The sequence below is a fragment of the Penicillium subrubescens genome (assembly GCF_028828155.1).
Source record: "Penicillium subrubescens strain IBT 31985 chromosome Unknown utg000006l_segment0_segment0, whole genome shotgun sequence".
In the NCBI taxonomy this organism is placed as follows: domain Eukaryota; kingdom Fungi; phylum Ascomycota; class Eurotiomycetes; order Eurotiales; family Aspergillaceae; genus Penicillium; species Penicillium subrubescens.
The window spans coordinates 260,468-276,822 of NW_026643156.1; the positions used below are offsets into that span (position 1 = coordinate 260,468).

Here is a 16,355-nt window from a genome sequence, read left to right on the forward strand (position 1 = left end):
ATGAGCCATCCATAGAATGAACGGAGTCGGTCTGCTTGGCAGTTGGTGACTTGCGTTGTTTTTCGGTGGGAGGCGCACTTGGCGGGACCGGAGAGTTTGAGGGAAGAATAGGCCAATCATCATGATGCAGATTTGGGCGCAGGTGTTTGTTAGTCTCCTATGCAGCTCTATTATTCCGTACATCAAACAGACATCACAGTTAAGATAATCTATGTGTCTATCATCCTTCTCCAGCTTTGTATAATTGGAGTGGGTCAATCCACACTTGACTCAGGGTCCCATCGCAAAACATGGGGAAGGATAAACGTGGAGGTGAATCATGGACGGGGTCACGCTAGTACGGATTGCTTCCGAATGACTGGTACAATTCCGATCCGATGGAGTCCTTTAGCGAGAATGGTTCGGGTTCTACCCCGGACACCCTGTTAACCCCGGACGGAGCTGACAGGAAGATAAACCGTCAAGCGGGACCAGTCCCGCGTGTGTTCAACACTACAGTACGGCATGTATGCTGAGCCCTTTGAAGCACTTCCTTACAGACAAAACTCAAACTCAAGAGACTTAGAAACTCAGCAACTCAGCCTGCTTCTCATTGCCGCCCAAGCCTAATAATCTTTCCATCTTTCGGCCTGTCACCCGTGAGCATCAAGTGCCGATAGCTCTACCCGACACGGTCTCGGCAACGCCACGATAGCCACTGCCAACTGACTCTACCAGACTCTTCATCTTCCACACTCTACAGAGTACCATATCTACTACTGTACTCCGTAGTGACTCCGTTATTAGTGATCAGGTGAAAACTGCCAGGGCCGACATCTTAGCAGCTGTGCCTTGTTGACGCGGACACGGGGGTTCCGACGGTCACTACCATCGGAAGCACATCGGCTATCTGAGTTGGCGAGTCAGTCCCTTGAGGTCCGTTATGATAGTCTGTTTGGATCTTCTTCTATTCGGGGAAAGTCCACTACTCTTGCTGATCATCTGAACTTTCAGAATATGAGAGTATGTGGCTCCCTTGCCTCTATTGCCAGAATCCACCCAAATTGGGCTACATCCAACGTTCAGACCATAGACTTAGGCCATGGAGCCTGTTGTCACAATCATGGTCTCTATTATGCAATCAATTCATCGGGTACGTCGGTCCTTTTGAGTGGATTTGCTCAGTTCTGTGTCATAATTAGTCCCTTGTCTGAATGAGAAGCACCGCATACAGCCAGTACAACTTAGTTCCAGGTCCACTTACCCCCACGGCCCTTGGTTCTTGAGACAATTTTATAGATTTTTTTTCGTGGGATTTCATCGTGAGGACTTGTCTCCTTTATCATTGGAATGAATGAAGCAATGCGACCGTGTAATCACGTGACTCTTCGGATATAGACGGATGAAGCGGATGAACCCACGCCCTTTTCATATCCACCACACAAGAATCAATCCCCATAGCCATTGTACAGAAAGCCACTAGGGGCCGAGTGTCTCTCAATTTCATTGCTCGGCTAATTGGTTACTGCCCGTACTGGAACATCACCCCTGCATGCCCAGGACCCTAGTGCCGAGTTTGCCATCCTTGTCGTTCGGATATGGCTGATGCGTCTAAACCCCCCACTGCGGGTTGGCGCATTCCTAAGGCCTGCCAGGAGTGTCGAAAACGCAAAATCCGGTGTAATGGAGTGAACCCGTGAGATTGCGCCCCTTGGGTCTAATAGACTGGCAGTGGATGATGATCTGACAATTCCTCCCAGGTGCAAAACATGCCAGCAGCGAAACACTCCCTGTGTCTACCGAGACGTCATCCGACACCGGAGGAAAAAGCATGAATATCCACATTCTGATAATGAGGACAAGCAGCCCCAGCGAGTCTCTCCGCCAGTTACTCAGTCATTTAAAACTGGAGGCCCATCGATGATGCTTGAGTTCCCCAATAGTGTATCGGCAACTCATATGGCATCGCCTTCATGCCAGATGCAGTTATACTATGGGCCAACCTCGCATTTCTCACTAATGCAACACACCTATCGTGACCTTGTTTCTAATCCAACCATTCACCCGGCACCTTCTGGCGAAGTGGAAGAAGCAAGTGCTGGCCTGGACTTGTTCAGCTTCAGACGCATCTTCTTCGGAACTCCAGATACTCATGAGATCGGCAAGTCCAACATCCCAAGTGACATCCCTATGATGTTCTTGCCATATGAGCTGGCAAAGCTATTTCTCTCACGATTCTTAACTCATCTCTATCATATGCTGCCTCATCGCCCCAAGGCTTACTACGAGCAATGTTTGGAGAAGCTCTACAATCCATCCCCTACTATTCATCCCGATGCCCTTACTCAAGCTATCATCTTGATCAGCTTAGCAACGGGCTCGCTAGGCACCGATCATTTCGCCTGGGGAGATGTTCTTTTTGATCGTGTCAAGGCGTCGTTGGTCTCATATGATGACGTTGTAAACCTACAGACCGTGCAAATCGGATTACTTATGATATGTCGGCCCCTGCCACCCTCGATTGAACTTTCAAAACTGACATAGTCTTCCAGTCAATACGCGAACTACCAGAATGAACAAGGTCGACCGAATTCAGCTTTCTTGTATCTGGGATCAGCCGCTCGCAAGGCCCTCTCTGCTGGCCTGCACAAAGACGTCCCTCATGAGGACACTCAAGACCAGGAGACCATTGAAGAGCGACGAATCACATTCTGGTCTCTCTATTCCTTCGAAACGTCTGTCCCCATTCATTCAAAAGATTGGATCAAATAAATTGCTAACTGGCATTCCAGGTGGTTCTGCTTTCACGTCGGTCGACCGAGCTCATTGTCCTTGAGGGATGTCGCTATTGAATATGCAAAAGATCCGTTCATTCGGCTCTTGACTGAATTTTGCAAGACTGTTTCTCGTTCCGGTGATGAGATTTACGGCCAACGACACGAGTCATTGTTGCACATGTGGCGAGTAGCTCGATCGATCGCTCATGACCTTCGTGCCCATGAGGTGCAGATGCAGCAGGCGCTCGGGTTTGGCCTGAATGGGAGTATCCAAACGGGTTCTCTAGGTGTCCGTCAGACGATATTTATTACTCGTAAGGTCTCTTACCCCGTCTTGATCGATCTGGCTATTAACTAACAACAGTATACTATCATACTCTCCTTCTGACCTTCCGCCCCTTCCTGATTTTCCGTGGTCACTGGCAGAGGGACATGCAAACGTCTCTTCAACAGCCTGGCGGGGGCTCGGCAAGTCGCCCGACCGAGATGCCGACTTGGTTGAATGAGGCCTGCAATCACACCCTTACAGCTGCGAGAGAAAACTATCCATCATCTATGCGAAGCGTCTCGCAGTAATGACTTTGTTAAGGTACATTCAGTCCGCCCAGCCATGTTCCAGACTATTCACTGATCTTCCCCTTAGCAACTACGATACCACGGATATTTCCTCGCCAGCTCGACCTTCACCCTGATATACGACCTTCTTCACGACCCAACCACAGCCACAACCCATCTACCTTGGATCTACGCATCCCTACAAAGCCTGAGCACGATGCGAGAAGGTGATCCAATTAAAGCCACCATCTCAGCCATTCAAACAACCCTGCGCAAGATCAACCCTTCCTATGAGTGGTCACCCTATCCAAAAGCCGAAGAATATTCCTCATCGAACATACAACGACCAACTTCCATCTCCCAGGCCCCAGGAAACCACAATAATCAGTCATGGGTCCCTCCAGACCCATCACTCCCTCAAAGACCCTTCTTCAGCCAACAACCAGACTTATCAACGCCACAATGGAATTTGCCGTTACTCGATGGACCGGAGACGGGGGGATCGGGGGCTTCAAATGAGGATCTACTTGATTTTACTCAGTCTGACATGGGTTGGAACTTTGATTTTTCGACTATGGACTTGGAGGCCTTTTTCTCGACACATCAGGCTGCAGATTCTGCATTCCCTTAAAAGTGTTTATCATTTCGTGCAGGTTGGGGGATTTATGTTTCAGCTCTCTTTGTTGGCCTACCTGTATAATATCTAATAGATTTCCCGGTTGAAGTTGGCCGGAGTGCAAAGTAAGTAACGATCATTTTTGACACAAACTATGACAAAATCCGGCATCTTTATGCAATTAATGCTAAAATGTTGTCTCAACCGACTTATCAGATATCTGAAAACCTGGAAGCGAGCAAAACAAATACATAAACAAACAGAGGAGCACAACTAACGACGTGGAAGTGTAGATTTGCTGATCTGTCGACCCTAAAATCAAAGGGGATCAAAAGGATTTGCCACTTGCTAGGTGGAGGTGGCCATAACTCCATGTAAAGCCGAGGCTACGCAATCCATCAAGGCACAATCAAACTAGAGGTCAAAGCTTGTATTGACAGCTCGCCGCCCCTGATCTGAGAACTGCCGCAAAATGGGCCTTCTAGAAGGGCCGCTAGTATTTCGGTGACTGAGCTTTGGCTGATGATCCACACAGTTCGGAAAATATTTCAGATCGAGATCGTCGAAAATAGGTTTATATCCGAAGATAAACGTGATAGCTGCGTTCTGACAAAGCTCTTCAGGGATAAACCCCGTAGTGGATCCATTATTCAGCCCTCGTCTTGACAAACGATGGTACAAGAAGGGGAGAAAAGGGTAAACCCGATGGCCTACGCAGATATTTCCGTTGTGCGCCCTACTGTTAATCCCGGATTATCGAAGATTGCAGGCACGATGATAAGGCCGGATCTCCGAAGGACCCACTTCTCGGCTATACGGATGTAAAAGTATGAGTACTGCAGCTTAGACATCGCGCTGCAATTTTGGGGATGGTCTTTTAAATATCAATTGACATCATGTTTTAAGTTTCTCCCCGTTTGGAATATCAAGCCACGATATAAGATACGAAGTTTGATTGAAAACATCTATTGTACAAGAAAAGAAGAGTCACCAGGTCGAATTCCATTTTGGGCGACTAAATCAGCCAAGATGGATACTCCATCATCAGGGACGATAACACCTGCCGACTTGGAAAGTGCTGGCTATGATGGCAGTATTCGCAAACGCCTCACGGTGACATTTCGCGATCTTAATGTTCGAGTGACGGCACCAGATGCTGCATTGGGAAGTACGTTGTGGTCAGAGGTTGACCCCCGCCAGCTCGGCGATTTGTTCAAACGGACGCAGAGACACAAACGGGTATGAGATCACAGTATAATAAGGGTTTGGGCGTAAATACTAACACTATGATAGACAATTCTGAAAGATGTGTCAGGACAAGTCAAGCCAGGGGAAATGGTATGTAACGTGATTTTGCCGCCCGCAATATTTTGAGGTTAACAAATGTAGCTTCTGGTTCTCGGTCGTCCAGGATCTGGCTGTACATCCCTTCTACAAGTTCTTGCAAATGACCGAGAGACTTTTGATGAAGTCAGTGGTGAGACTCGATATGGAAGTATGGATCACAAAGCTGCAAAGCAATTCCGTCAGCAGATCATGTTCAACAACGAAGGTTAGTTTATAGTTATCCTTAACTTGAATGTCGCCTTGCTAACAAATTTATCTCTGCAGATGATTTGCACTTCCCAACTCTCACCGTCAACCGGACGATGAAGTTTGCGCTCCGAAACAAAGTTCCCAATGAGCGACCAGAGGCGCTAGCCAACCGCAAAGACTATGTTTTGGAAAAACGCGATGTTATTCTTGACTCTCTCGGTATCGGGCATACGAAGAAGACTCGTGTTGGCAATGAGTTCATTCGCGGAGTTTCGGGAGGCGAGCGAAAGCGCGTGTCTCTAGCCGAAGTGATGGCAGGGCAGGTCAGTAATCAAACTATTCTAAACTCCATCTCATGAGCTAACCTTGGGTGAAACAGAGCCCCGTTCAAATGTGGGATAATCCTACGCGTGGTCTCGACTCAAAGGCTGCCGTGGAGTTTGCACGATTGCTGCGACGGGAAGCAGACGAGAATCAAAAGACCATCATTACCACCACCTATCAAGCTGGAAATGGAATCTACGATACCTTTGACAAGGTTCTCGTCTTGGCCGAAGGCAGAGTGACTTACTATGGCCCTCGTCGATTGGCTAAGGGATACTTCGAGTCACTTGGCTTCACTTGTCCTAAGGGCGCCAATATTGCGGATTTTCTTACGTCTGTTACCGTCCTCACGGAGAGAATCGTCCGTGCCGGATGGGAGGACAAAGTACCCAATACTGCGGGAGAATTCGAGTCTCGATACCGCGACAGCTATATCTGCCAAGAGCAACTGGATTCCATTGATTCCCCTGACAAGCTGAGCCACGAGACGGAGGATCTTAAGATGGCCGTATCCAGCGAAAAGCGCAAACAGCATCTTCCTCGCAATCAGAGTGTCTACACGGCAAACCTTCTGGATCAGGTTCGTTCTTGCACTTTGCGGCAGTTCCAAATCATGTGGGGAGACAAGTTCTCCCTCATGGTTAAAGTCGGCTCGGCTATCATTCAGGCATTGGTTTGTGGATCTATCTTCTACAACCTCGCCGAGGATAGCAGCTCTATCTTCTTGCGCCCCGGTGTGCTCTTCTTCCCAGTCCTCTACTTCCTTCTCGAGTCCTTGTCTGAGACGACCGCGTCTTTCATGGGTCGCCCAATTCTCTCCCGTCAAAAGCGATTCGGATTTTACCGCCCAACAGCTTTCTGCATTGCCAATGCCATTACAGATGTGCCAGTTGTGATGATTCAAGTGACTTGCTTCTCGCTGATCCTGTACTTTATGGCGGCTTTGCAAATGGATGCCGGAAGGTTCTTCACTTACTGGATTATTATCATTGTGCAAACCTTGTGCTTCATCCAGCTGTTCCGAGCGATTGGCGCCCTCTGCTCTCGATTTGGAAATGCTTCCAAGATGTCTGGTCTTCTTTCAACGGTTTTCTTTGTCTATGGAGGTATGTTATAGATCTGGACATTCCCTTGAGTAGACCATCCGCTAACCAAATCGGTTCAGGTTATCTGGTGCCGTTCAACAAGATGCACGTGTGGTTCCGCTGGATTTTTTACCTGAACCCGGGAGCATACGCATTCGAGGCGCTCATGGCAAATGAGTTTGTCGGTCGGCAACTTGTCTGCAAAGAGCCTGACTATATCCCATACGGTTCTGGCTATTCAGATGCTGCCTCGCCGCACCGAGGCTGTTCAGTGCTTGGAAGCAATGCCGACGGCATCATTGATGGCGAGGCTTACATCCGAGAGCAGTACAGCTATTCGTTCGGCCACATCTGGCGCAGCTTCGGAGTCATTGTCGGATTCTGGCTATTCTTCATCTTTTTGACATCGATGGGCTTTGAGCTTAAGAACAGCCAGAGCAGCTCCTCCGTCTTGCTCTACAAGCGTGGAAGTGAGAAAAAGCGAGCCACTGACCCAAAGATGAATATTACGGCCCAGAAGAAGGAAGACCCGCCGGCCCTCACCGGCTCAGCAAAACAATCCATCTTCACATGGCATGACCTTGATTACCAAGTTCCGTTCAATGGAGAAAAGAAACAGCTTTTGAACAAAGTGTTTGGTTATGTGAAGCCCGGAAATCTCGTTGCGTTGATGGGAGCTTCCGGGGCTGGAAAAACAACGTCGGTGACTCTCTTGACCATTTTCTCAGGGACTTTGCTTACAAAATTCACAGACTATTGGATGTTCTTGCTCAGAGAAAGGACTCGGGTGAGATTTATGGATCAATCCTGATCGACGGGCGCCCACAGGGCATTAGCTTCCAAAGAACCACGGGTTACTGCGAACAATTGGATGTACACGAGCCAACAGCGACCGTGAGGGAAGCACTCATCTTCTCTGCCGTTCTTCGTCAACCGTCTACAGTTTCACATGAGGAGAAAATTGCTTACGTGGATCACATTATCAACCTCCTGGAACTCGGAGATATCGTGGACGCTTTGATTGGAGGTCAGAGCGATTTGTTCCTCTTTTATTCACAGAAACTAACATTCAATAGTTCCGGGTGCCGGTCTCAGTATTGAACAGCGCAAGCGGGTGACCCTAGGTGTCGAACTTGTGGCAAAGCCTTCTCTGCTTTTCCTGGATGAGCCTACCTCAGGTCTTGATGGACAGAGTGCATACAATATCGTGCGGTTCCTACGCAAGCTTGTTGACGGAGGCCAAGCTGTGCTGGTAAGATATTCATGAGACCTTTGAGTTCTTCTGGTGCTAATTTATGGAAGTGCACCATCCACCAACCTTCTGCTGTCTTGTTCGACGCATTCGATGGTCTTCTGCTTCTTGCAAAGGGCGGAAGAATGACGTACTTTGGAGAGAGTGGGTCTAGTCAAGCACTCAGGTTTTGTATCTAGCGCTGACATTTCAAACCTGCAGCCGGCAATGAATCGAGCAAGATCCTGGATTATTTCGCACGCAACGGCGCACCTTGCCCACCTGATGCCAACCCAGCCGAGCATATCATCGATGTTGTACAAGGAAGCGGCTCGACGGAGAAGACAGACTGGGTTGAGGTTTGGAGTCAATCCGAGGAGCGACGAAAGGCCCTCGAGGAGCTTGAGGCCTTGAACAAATCCGGTCTTGCGGATCCAAACTATGTGGAAGACACCGCCAATTTCGCTACCTCTCACTGGTTTCAGTTCAAGATGGTTGTTGCGCGTCTCAGTATCAAGATTTGGCGCTCACCGGTATGATCTATCTATCACTTTATAATCAAGTCGCCTTTGAAACTAACTGTCTTTCAAGGACTACATGTGGAATAAGATTATCCTCCATATCTTCGCGGCTCTTTTCAGCGGTTTCACCTTCTGGAAGGTTGGAGATGGAACTTTCTCTCTCCAGTTGCGACTCTTTGCCATCTTCAATTTCATTTTCGTTGCCCCGGGCTGCATCAATCAGATGCAACCCTTTTTCTTGGCTAATCGTGATATCTTTGAGACGCGTGAAAAGAAGGTATGGCCATATTGATCCAAGGTCACACCCTTAGAAAATTGGTGACCGAAGTGGCTAATATCCTCTAGTCAAAAACCTACCATTGGCTTGCCTTTATCGGTGCTCAAGCCGTCGCCGAGATTCCGTATCTCATTATTTGTGCTACGCTCTACTTCGTCTGCTTTTATTTCACCGTAGGCTTCCCTATTGGAGCCAGTGTTTCTGGCCATTTCTATCTCCAGATGATCTGTACGCATTCCGTTGTCTTGTTTCCTCTGTCTTCTCCATCCGATGCGGTTCTGACAAGCTTCTAGTTTATGAGTTCCTGTACACCTCCATCGGTCAGGCAATCGCTGCATATGCGCCCAACGAATACTTTGCGGCTGTTATGAATCCGGTCTTGCTGGGCGCAGGCATGATTAGTTTCTGCGGTGTCGTCGTTCCCTACAGCCAATTGCAAGCCTTCTGGCGCTACTGGATCTACTATCTGGATCCCTTCACCTACCTTGTTGGGGGCCTTCTGGGTGAAGTTCTGTGGGATGTCCAGGTTAAATGCGAGCCTTCGGAATTTGTCACTTTCAGGGCTCCTTCTGGACAAACCTGCGGTGAATACATGGCAGACTTCCTTTCAACACAAGCGGGCTACTTGCTGGATGCAAACTCTACAAGCACTTGCTCGTTCTGTCAGTATTCCACAGGTGCTGACTATGCCAAAACTTTCAACCTCCGAGCCAAATACTACTCCTGGAGAGATGTAAGTTATTTTTGATTTGTCTACTGTTCCGATTCATTACTGACGAAATATTCTAGACTGGTATCACCGCCTTGTTCTGCATCTCGTCTTATGCTTGCGTGTTTCTTATGATGAAACTGCGCAGTAAGAAGACCAAAAGCGCCCGATCGGAATAATGGACACAGAAAACCGTGTACCATCCTCCGTCTGAATCTTTCTCCCACGGTTGATCAAAGCGCTTCTCAAATTGTCAACATTTCCCGTTCTTTGGTTCTTTCTCACTCTGGACGCTTTCCTTCACTATACATAGAAATTCCTGCTCTTTATATATCCCTTATAGATCATTCTTCTTATTCAATCAACATTTTCTTTTTCCTTTTTGAACGAGGGTGGTCTCTTTCTATTCGGATAGACTCATATACAAAAAGTTCTTCATTTCATCAACAATAACTCACGCTCCCATTATACTCATGTGAGGTGTGTATTGAGAATGTGGGATCAAACCATGGATTTATAGCTTAGGCCCAGCGGGAACAATTGCTGTTCGATGGAAGGCTCACTCTCGATAGGTTATGTACCTGGCAAGCATCGGTCTCGGAACGCCTTTGTTCTGCTCAGAAACTGGCGTTGCCCAAGTTTGTAGTAAAGTGGGCATCAATGAATGGCACGATGGCATCACCGAAGTCGGTGGTGTCCAAAGCATCTTGGGCCACAGTAGGCAAGGACTCCCATGCGATCAAAGGCTGGGTACCGCCAACTGTGCTTGTCAAGCCACACTGGTGATCCACAGGCCAGATACTGAAGTACTTGATCAATGGCGAGGTGCCATCAAGAGTATACCCATCGGTAGAGCAGTCCCATCCACCATGAGCCGAAGGGCAAACAGCAACAACATTGCTAGCCGTGGTGCTTGAAGAGCTAGACAGCCACACGATGACTCCCTCCCAGTCGTGACGGTGGCCAAGGCCCGTGGATGGCTCATCCTTGGGCATATACCACGCGTACATCAGTCCATAGTAATCCCCATAGGTTGTGCCACGAACATAAACCTGGCCTGTGCTGCTACTGCAGTCACCGTTGGAAGCACCAGTCGTTTTCAAACCAGCGCTGAAACAGTAAGCTTTCGAAAGTCACCCAGAATGACAATATATACGGACTTACTTGGTATTTCCACTTGCATCCACAGCTGGGAATGGCACACAGCCATTCTGCACATACAAGTGAGGTTTGTAGGCGAGATAGACCTCACCAGTGGTACCAGACGGAACGGTCTCAGAAAAGCCAACTTTTTGAGCAATAGATGTCAGTAAAGGACTCTGAAGAAGCATTCCTCAATCTATAATGAAATGGAATCCAAGTGATACTTCGATATTAAGGACCGAGGAATCGTGAAGGGCAATTTACCTATATCAGCATTTCCGATAGTTCCACGACGGTCGAGCTTGCGAGTGGGGTTCGCCGCAGCCAAGGAGCATACGGCCAAAGGGCCAAGGACTCGGTTGAAGATCATGGCTTCTTGGTACTGATGTTTCTAAACAAGGAGCTGGTTGTTGGAAATTTTTGTTGAGGGATTAGGCTTGATTTATATATCTTGCAATCCCTGTCTAAGATTTTTCAGCGGTTAATAGGGATTTCTCCGATTCGAAAGCTCACAGCATGATAGACAAAGATCTGCACGGGCTCCGAGACCATCCAGCTCCGAAACGGTCTTCAGTCCCGAAATGGGATGGTGGCCGACAGTTCGGTACCCCACCTTGATGAGGTATCTCGCCGATTATGTTCCTCGTGGGTTCCCCGCCTTTCTTGATTCGTCTCTGATGAAGACTTTGTTTATCTATATCGTTAGTCTGGCCATCCTTCCGTGATATAGCGCACTTTTTATTGACTACTTCATTAACGACGGACACAAAATGATCATTCCGCATGAAATGGTCGGTCATTTTGTGCACTAAGTTGTGTGGCTAGCATTTAGGAACATAGAGCCTAAGCTATAGTACATTGCATGGGCTTGCATGGCCAGCTGATAGGTGCTGGAGGTTCTACATGTGTAAAAAGCTCCACCAATTACGGCAAGCAAGTGAGGAGAGTGCTCAGCTTCTTCAGAACAACCTCCTGCATAGTGGCGTTCGCGTCTCCCTTGGTGTCCGCCACGCCGACTGACACGCTTGCGTAACAACCTGATTTGAGAGACACTGCGATCTCGCTCGGCAGCCGGGAGCTACCACAGGTCGTCACGTCGTCGGCAGTGATGAGGGGAATCGCGACATGGATTCGTGAAAGCACGAATGAAAAGTCCTCGGCCTTGCTGCATTCCGAAGAGACGGCCCCGAAGTTCACATTGAGCCAGATCTAAAAGATGTGATTTAGTCATCAGATAATATAATAGTCGCTGTAGAGAGAATACTCACATTGTTTGAGAGATAAGGTGCCCCAGAGGTGACTAGGTGGTCTGTCAGGTTGAGCGCAAGATCTGCGTAGATTTGACTGTAATCCGGGTAGGTTGCAGAAGCGTTCCATGCCGTCTGGGAGCCGGTAGCTCCAGAGAATGCAACAGCTGGGATTCCCGCATTATATGCAGCATAGGTGGTCGCTCCAACGGTGCCGGACAGCAAGACTGCCAGGCCAATGTTGTTTCCAACCTAGAGGATGAAATTAGAATTCGCACATTTGACTTGGGCAAATTCCAAGCTTCTCTCGGAATTTCTCGACTCACATTCGGACCAGCGACCGCGAGATTGGGGGCACCATTGAAAAACCGAGGGCCAATCGAGTTGATGCCGTACTTCATAGACGTCGCCGGATACGAATTTATATAATTCAGACGAGGCTGGGAAGCATTGTATCCCACAGCTGGACTACCCGAAGGGCAGCTGTTGAATTCACAGGCTTCGGTGAGAGTTGTGGGTGTCTTTTGGGAGGACCCTGGGAGATCAACAGTATCAGTAACTGATCGCAGTAAGGGGAGATTCTATGATCGGTTCACCGGTTCCGCTCTGATTCTCAGCTGGTGCAGCTACCACAACGGAGTGACCACCAGCAGTGAGGGTGTCAAAGAGAGCTCGAATGTTCACCTCGGCCCAGCCATCGTCGTTGGAAGAGATGATGTTGACTGCATTAACGGATCCCACAACTGATAGCGAGGCCAACAGGGCCGCGATCGTGTTGAACTGCATCTTGCTAGTCTGAGTTCAAATCCACGGTAGCCTTCCAGTGAATGCAAGCAGTCACCGTCTTTCGCTCAAGGATTTTGGGTCTGGATTTTATACGTTTCAGTCATCGAACCATCCAACGGCTTATCCGCCTTGAGAGTGGATCTCACGGCTATCGAACGGCCGATGGCGACGATCGCCTTCTGGATTGAGGCAGACATCCACGACGCGTTCCTTAGCGACTCCACAAGAAGTCAGGTACGAATGACGCGGATTGGTGAAGATTGGCAGCACCGTGCGGGTCGTGTGGTCTTGACTTATGCACACTACTATGCTGAGTACGCTGAAGGAGCGATCAGACAGTCCAACGAGAGTCTCAGGGGCAGCCATGTGGTCGATCATTGCAACCGCGGGATCCCCGCTTTGTTCCCGGAGTTTCTTCGGCTTCCGGCGCGATTCCCTGAACTGGCTGGAATTCTTGATTTGTATCTGCAGATCGTCCCTTCGCTTAAGGTGATATAGTTTCAAGCTAATCTGATATCGATCATTATCTCCGAAATAATGACAGAAAAAGGATGGTAGATTTAAAATGTCTTCTACCTAGAGGGATTAAATCATCTAAGACCGTGACACCGCCTCAATATATAGCGTCCATGCGATTGTCAGCACTAGGTTTTAACCATTTCAGTGCCCTTCGGATCGGACTTCATCGCAGCGATAGGCGTTGAATCTCGATCGTTCTAGAAATCTAGAACGTCCTTGGGCGAGGTTTTTCGCAAAATACCCGAAGCCTAAGGTTCGATAAGACCATGTTCGACCCATGAAGCAGAATGGATACTATTGCCCGATTTACCAAAGTTTCAAATTTCTGCAACTCACACCTAATGGAATGATGGTAGAAAAGCTCAAGCCCAGATTCGCTTAGCGAGTCGTTCAACCAAGACTAGCTTTTCCCACATAATGTTCATCGTCATTCCACTGCCCCTGCCGGAGCTCATACTAGCAAATCCGCATTGCGGACTGATTCTAACACTTCATCCACACTGCGACCCTGTCCACGAGCTATGACCTCCGCTGCGGAATTCACACGAGTAACAAGTACGTCCAAATCCTCCAGCTCCGGCGACTTGGTAGAAACTATGCCTAAAATGACGTTCTTGCCGGTGGGCAAATGGCGGAGAGGCTCAAGTCACAGCCCTCTCGGTGTCGTATCTTGAAAGCCAATATTACTTAGCAATGTCTTTCCATCAATGCCCAATTCAGATGATGGCAGCGACTCACTGAAGGTAGTACGTATCATAAGCCAATTCGGTGAACTTTTTCTTGGCAATGCGCTCGTACGATCCGCTCATGATATGAGTTGAACAGGTCATGTTTCCACAGCACAGGTGCAGTCCAACATGAAGGTCTGCGGGTTTTCCGAGTAGACACTGATTGTGTGCCCAGATATATTGGTCGAGTAACTCATCAGGGTCTACACCATCCGCAACACAGCCAGATCGGAATTCATCCGTCACGAAGAACAAAAGACACGGGTCGTCGATCTGGATTGAACGCAGCCCTTCGTTGTAGAGTACAAGAAACTCGGCCGCATATGCCTCTGCGAGATCTTTGAAGTATTCCTGGTCTGATGAATAGGCATTTGGACGGTAGGCGGTCCCAATTGCCATCTAGATGTAGGGATGTTGTTAGTTTGTACAACGTGATGATGTAGAATGGCAATGAAAAGCCTTAGAAATGGATTACCTGCATATGGCTGTGCGTTATTGGAGGCATGGTCAATTTGAAATCCTTCCACTGTTCTTGAGAAAGTCGGCTCCGCAAAGATTTCCACTCTGATAGACAAGGGGAATCAGTGTTTTTAATGCGATCGACAGCAACGACAGAATCGCGAGTAGGAATGCCAAGACTCTTCAGCATCTTGAGGGTTGGAAAGCCGGTGCGATAGCCTTGGTCAACTGGGATTGCCTCGACAACTTCCATGCCCTGGAGATTTTCAAAGAATCCGGAGTAGAATATGTTTCGCTCATATTCTCTAGAGGTGATTGGGCGAATGCCTAGCTCGATTTGCCTGGCGACAACTTCAGCGATCGCCTTTTCAGTGACAGCTTGAACATCTTCCGTTAATCGAGAATACGAAGATGTGACACCAGCAGCAGAGCGAGCCGCCAGGAGATTTGCTGGGCGCATCAGAGAGCCAACATGCTCAGTGCGGAATGGAGGAGCCATGATATTTTACAGTTCAAATATTATCGCGTGGGCTTATCGAGGGGTTTAAATAGATTGTGGATGATGTGGCATGTGGGGATCTTGAGGCTCATCATTGAGATGGTCCTCCCCGCCGACATCCAATGACCCCAATGTTCTTTGCTGAGAAATTCTGAACATGTTGTAAGACAGAGCATGGATGTCTTGTAATGATAACACTTCTCTGACCAATGAGTCGTCAAACCCGATTATTCGTCTCACGCCTTCGCAATTCTAGACTTGTAGGTGAGACTGCGGGGTTGAGCAGATAACTGACAGGCGGAGAGAGTTTGTGGGGAACAAGAGTGGCCGAGAATAGGCTGAATGGCCGATAAACATGGTATTTGAGTGAAGGAAAATAGAGCCTCTCCAATTTAAATCGTACAAAACCTTCATCAATATCATTCATGAATTGTTCCGAGTCTACCTGTCATCCAAATTATCTCTAGGGCTGTCTGTGTTCACTTCAGCCACATGCCTAGCTGACCAGGAGCCGCGTCCACAAATCCATTCTTATAGTATAGCCTCCGACCAGGCTCGTCTGCAAACAGTGTGATATATGGCTTTCCATCAGCAGGAGCCTCTCGGTGAATATGCTGGAGGAGCGCTTTGAGAATCACATCCCCGAGGCCTTTCCTCTGGTGATCAGGATGCACAGCCATGTCGGCAATATGAAAATACCAGCCACCATCTCCAATTATCCTTCCCATTCCAATCGGTTGTGGATCGCCCTTGGTGGCTTCGAAAGTGACGTAAAAGCCATACCAGCTGCCAGTGGGAACTGCAGCGGCCTGGGATGGTGTTTTCGGGGAGAGTCCGGAAACCAAGCGAAGTTCAAGGTATTGGGAGGTCGGAGGGTAGCCAGGCTGGAGTTTATAGCCTTTGGGGAGGCTGATAGCTTGGGAATCCATGGTAAAATGCTGAAACTCGCGAGCGTAGGAGGATGTTAGATGGAACAGTTACGAAACGAACGCGTCGCGTCGCGGTGAAGGGGGAGTCATTTCGGGTATAGCGGGTATGGAAAGAATCCACTCGGAGTGAAAGACCAGTCTTCGTCCAATAAGATGTCGCAGTTAGCCTCTGCTATCAAACGGGTCCTTCAAAGGGTAGTTTTGTGATACTAATCTACTTAGGGCGATGTTCTGATTTATATTCACTGTGTTCCACGATGAAAGGTTTGTCAGTTTCCGATATTGTACTTGGTCACTGAAATAGATGTCCAGCGCTACTGGTCTAAGATTCCCCTCATCAAAAGGAAACAACATATGAAGAAAATTTTGCTTTCATTGCTATACTTCACATAGAAACAGTCGGTCCTGCCGTACAAACGAAGCTAAAGAACAAAT

At 48.3% G+C, this 16,355-nt stretch overlaps 7 protein-coding genes across 7 annotated transcripts; 3 read left to right on the forward strand and 4 right to left on the reverse strand.

Moving 5' to 3' along the window:
• Positions 1-1,938: 1,938 nt before the first annotated feature.
• Positions 1,939-3,942, forward strand: N7473_008626 (fungal specific transcription factor domain-containing protein; the record flags this gene model as incomplete). Its single annotated transcript, XM_057154566.1, has 5 exons — positions 1,939-2,417; positions 2,532-2,714; positions 2,772-3,070; positions 3,121-3,320; positions 3,400-3,942. 5 exons carry the CDS (start codon positions 1,939-1,941, stop codon positions 3,940-3,942), a joined length of 1,704 nt encoding a protein of 567 aa, XP_057005696.1.
• A 1,014-nt stretch (positions 3,943-4,956) lies between these two features.
• N7473_008627 (putative ABC multidrug transporter) lies at positions 4,957-9,789 on the forward strand (the record flags this gene model as incomplete). The annotated part of the gene is made up of 14 exons (XM_057154567.1): positions 4,957-5,166; positions 5,221-5,265; positions 5,317-5,479; positions 5,539-5,786; positions 5,843-6,893; positions 6,953-7,571; positions 7,625-7,899; positions 7,949-8,124; positions 8,175-8,268; positions 8,326-8,636; positions 8,695-8,901; positions 8,970-9,129; positions 9,195-9,634; positions 9,691-9,789. The coding sequence occupies 14 exons, from the start codon at positions 4,957-4,959 to the stop codon at positions 9,787-9,789; spliced, it is 4,098 nt and encodes a 1,365-aa protein (XP_057005697.1).
• Positions 9,790-10,227: 438 nt separating this feature from the next.
• Positions 10,228-11,123, reverse strand: N7473_008628 (NPP1 family protein; the record flags this gene model as incomplete). The annotated part of the gene is made up of 3 exons (XM_057154568.1): positions 10,228-10,720; positions 10,775-10,898; positions 11,018-11,123. 3 exons carry the CDS (start codon positions 11,121-11,123, stop codon positions 10,228-10,230), a joined length of 723 nt encoding a protein of 240 aa, XP_057005698.1.
• A 554-nt stretch (positions 11,124-11,677) lies between these two features.
• Positions 11,678-12,786, reverse strand: N7473_008629 (5'/3'-nucleotidase SurE; the record flags this gene model as incomplete). The annotated part of the gene is made up of 4 exons (XM_057154569.1): positions 11,678-11,962; positions 12,022-12,252; positions 12,327-12,535; positions 12,597-12,786. The coding sequence occupies 4 exons, from the start codon at positions 12,784-12,786 to the stop codon at positions 11,678-11,680; spliced, it is 915 nt and encodes a 304-aa protein (XP_057005699.1).
• A 162-nt stretch (positions 12,787-12,948) lies between these two features.
• On the forward strand, positions 12,949-13,284 carry N7473_008630 (uncharacterized protein; the record flags this gene model as incomplete). Its single annotated transcript, XM_057154570.1, has 1 exon — positions 12,949-13,284. One exon carries the CDS (start codon positions 12,949-12,951, stop codon positions 13,282-13,284), a length of 336 nt encoding a protein of 111 aa, XP_057005700.1.
• A 411-nt stretch (positions 13,285-13,695) lies between these two features.
• N7473_008631 (cobalamin-independent methionine synthase II family protein) lies at positions 13,696-14,991 on the reverse strand (the record flags this gene model as incomplete). The annotated part of the gene is given in 5 exon segments (XM_057154571.1): positions 13,696-13,761; positions 13,784-13,945; positions 13,956-13,974; positions 14,044-14,432; positions 14,509-14,991. 5 exon segments carry the CDS (start codon positions 14,989-14,991, stop codon positions 13,696-13,698), a joined length of 1,119 nt encoding a protein of 372 aa, XP_057005701.1.
• A 479-nt stretch (positions 14,992-15,470) lies between these two features.
• N7473_008632 (GNAT family N-acetyltransferase) lies at positions 15,471-15,920 on the reverse strand (the record flags this gene model as incomplete). The annotated part of the gene is made up of 1 exon (XM_057154572.1): positions 15,471-15,920. The coding sequence occupies one exon, from the start codon at positions 15,918-15,920 to the stop codon at positions 15,471-15,473; it is 450 nt and encodes a 149-aa protein (XP_057005702.1).
• Positions 15,921-16,355: the final 435 nt, after the last annotated feature.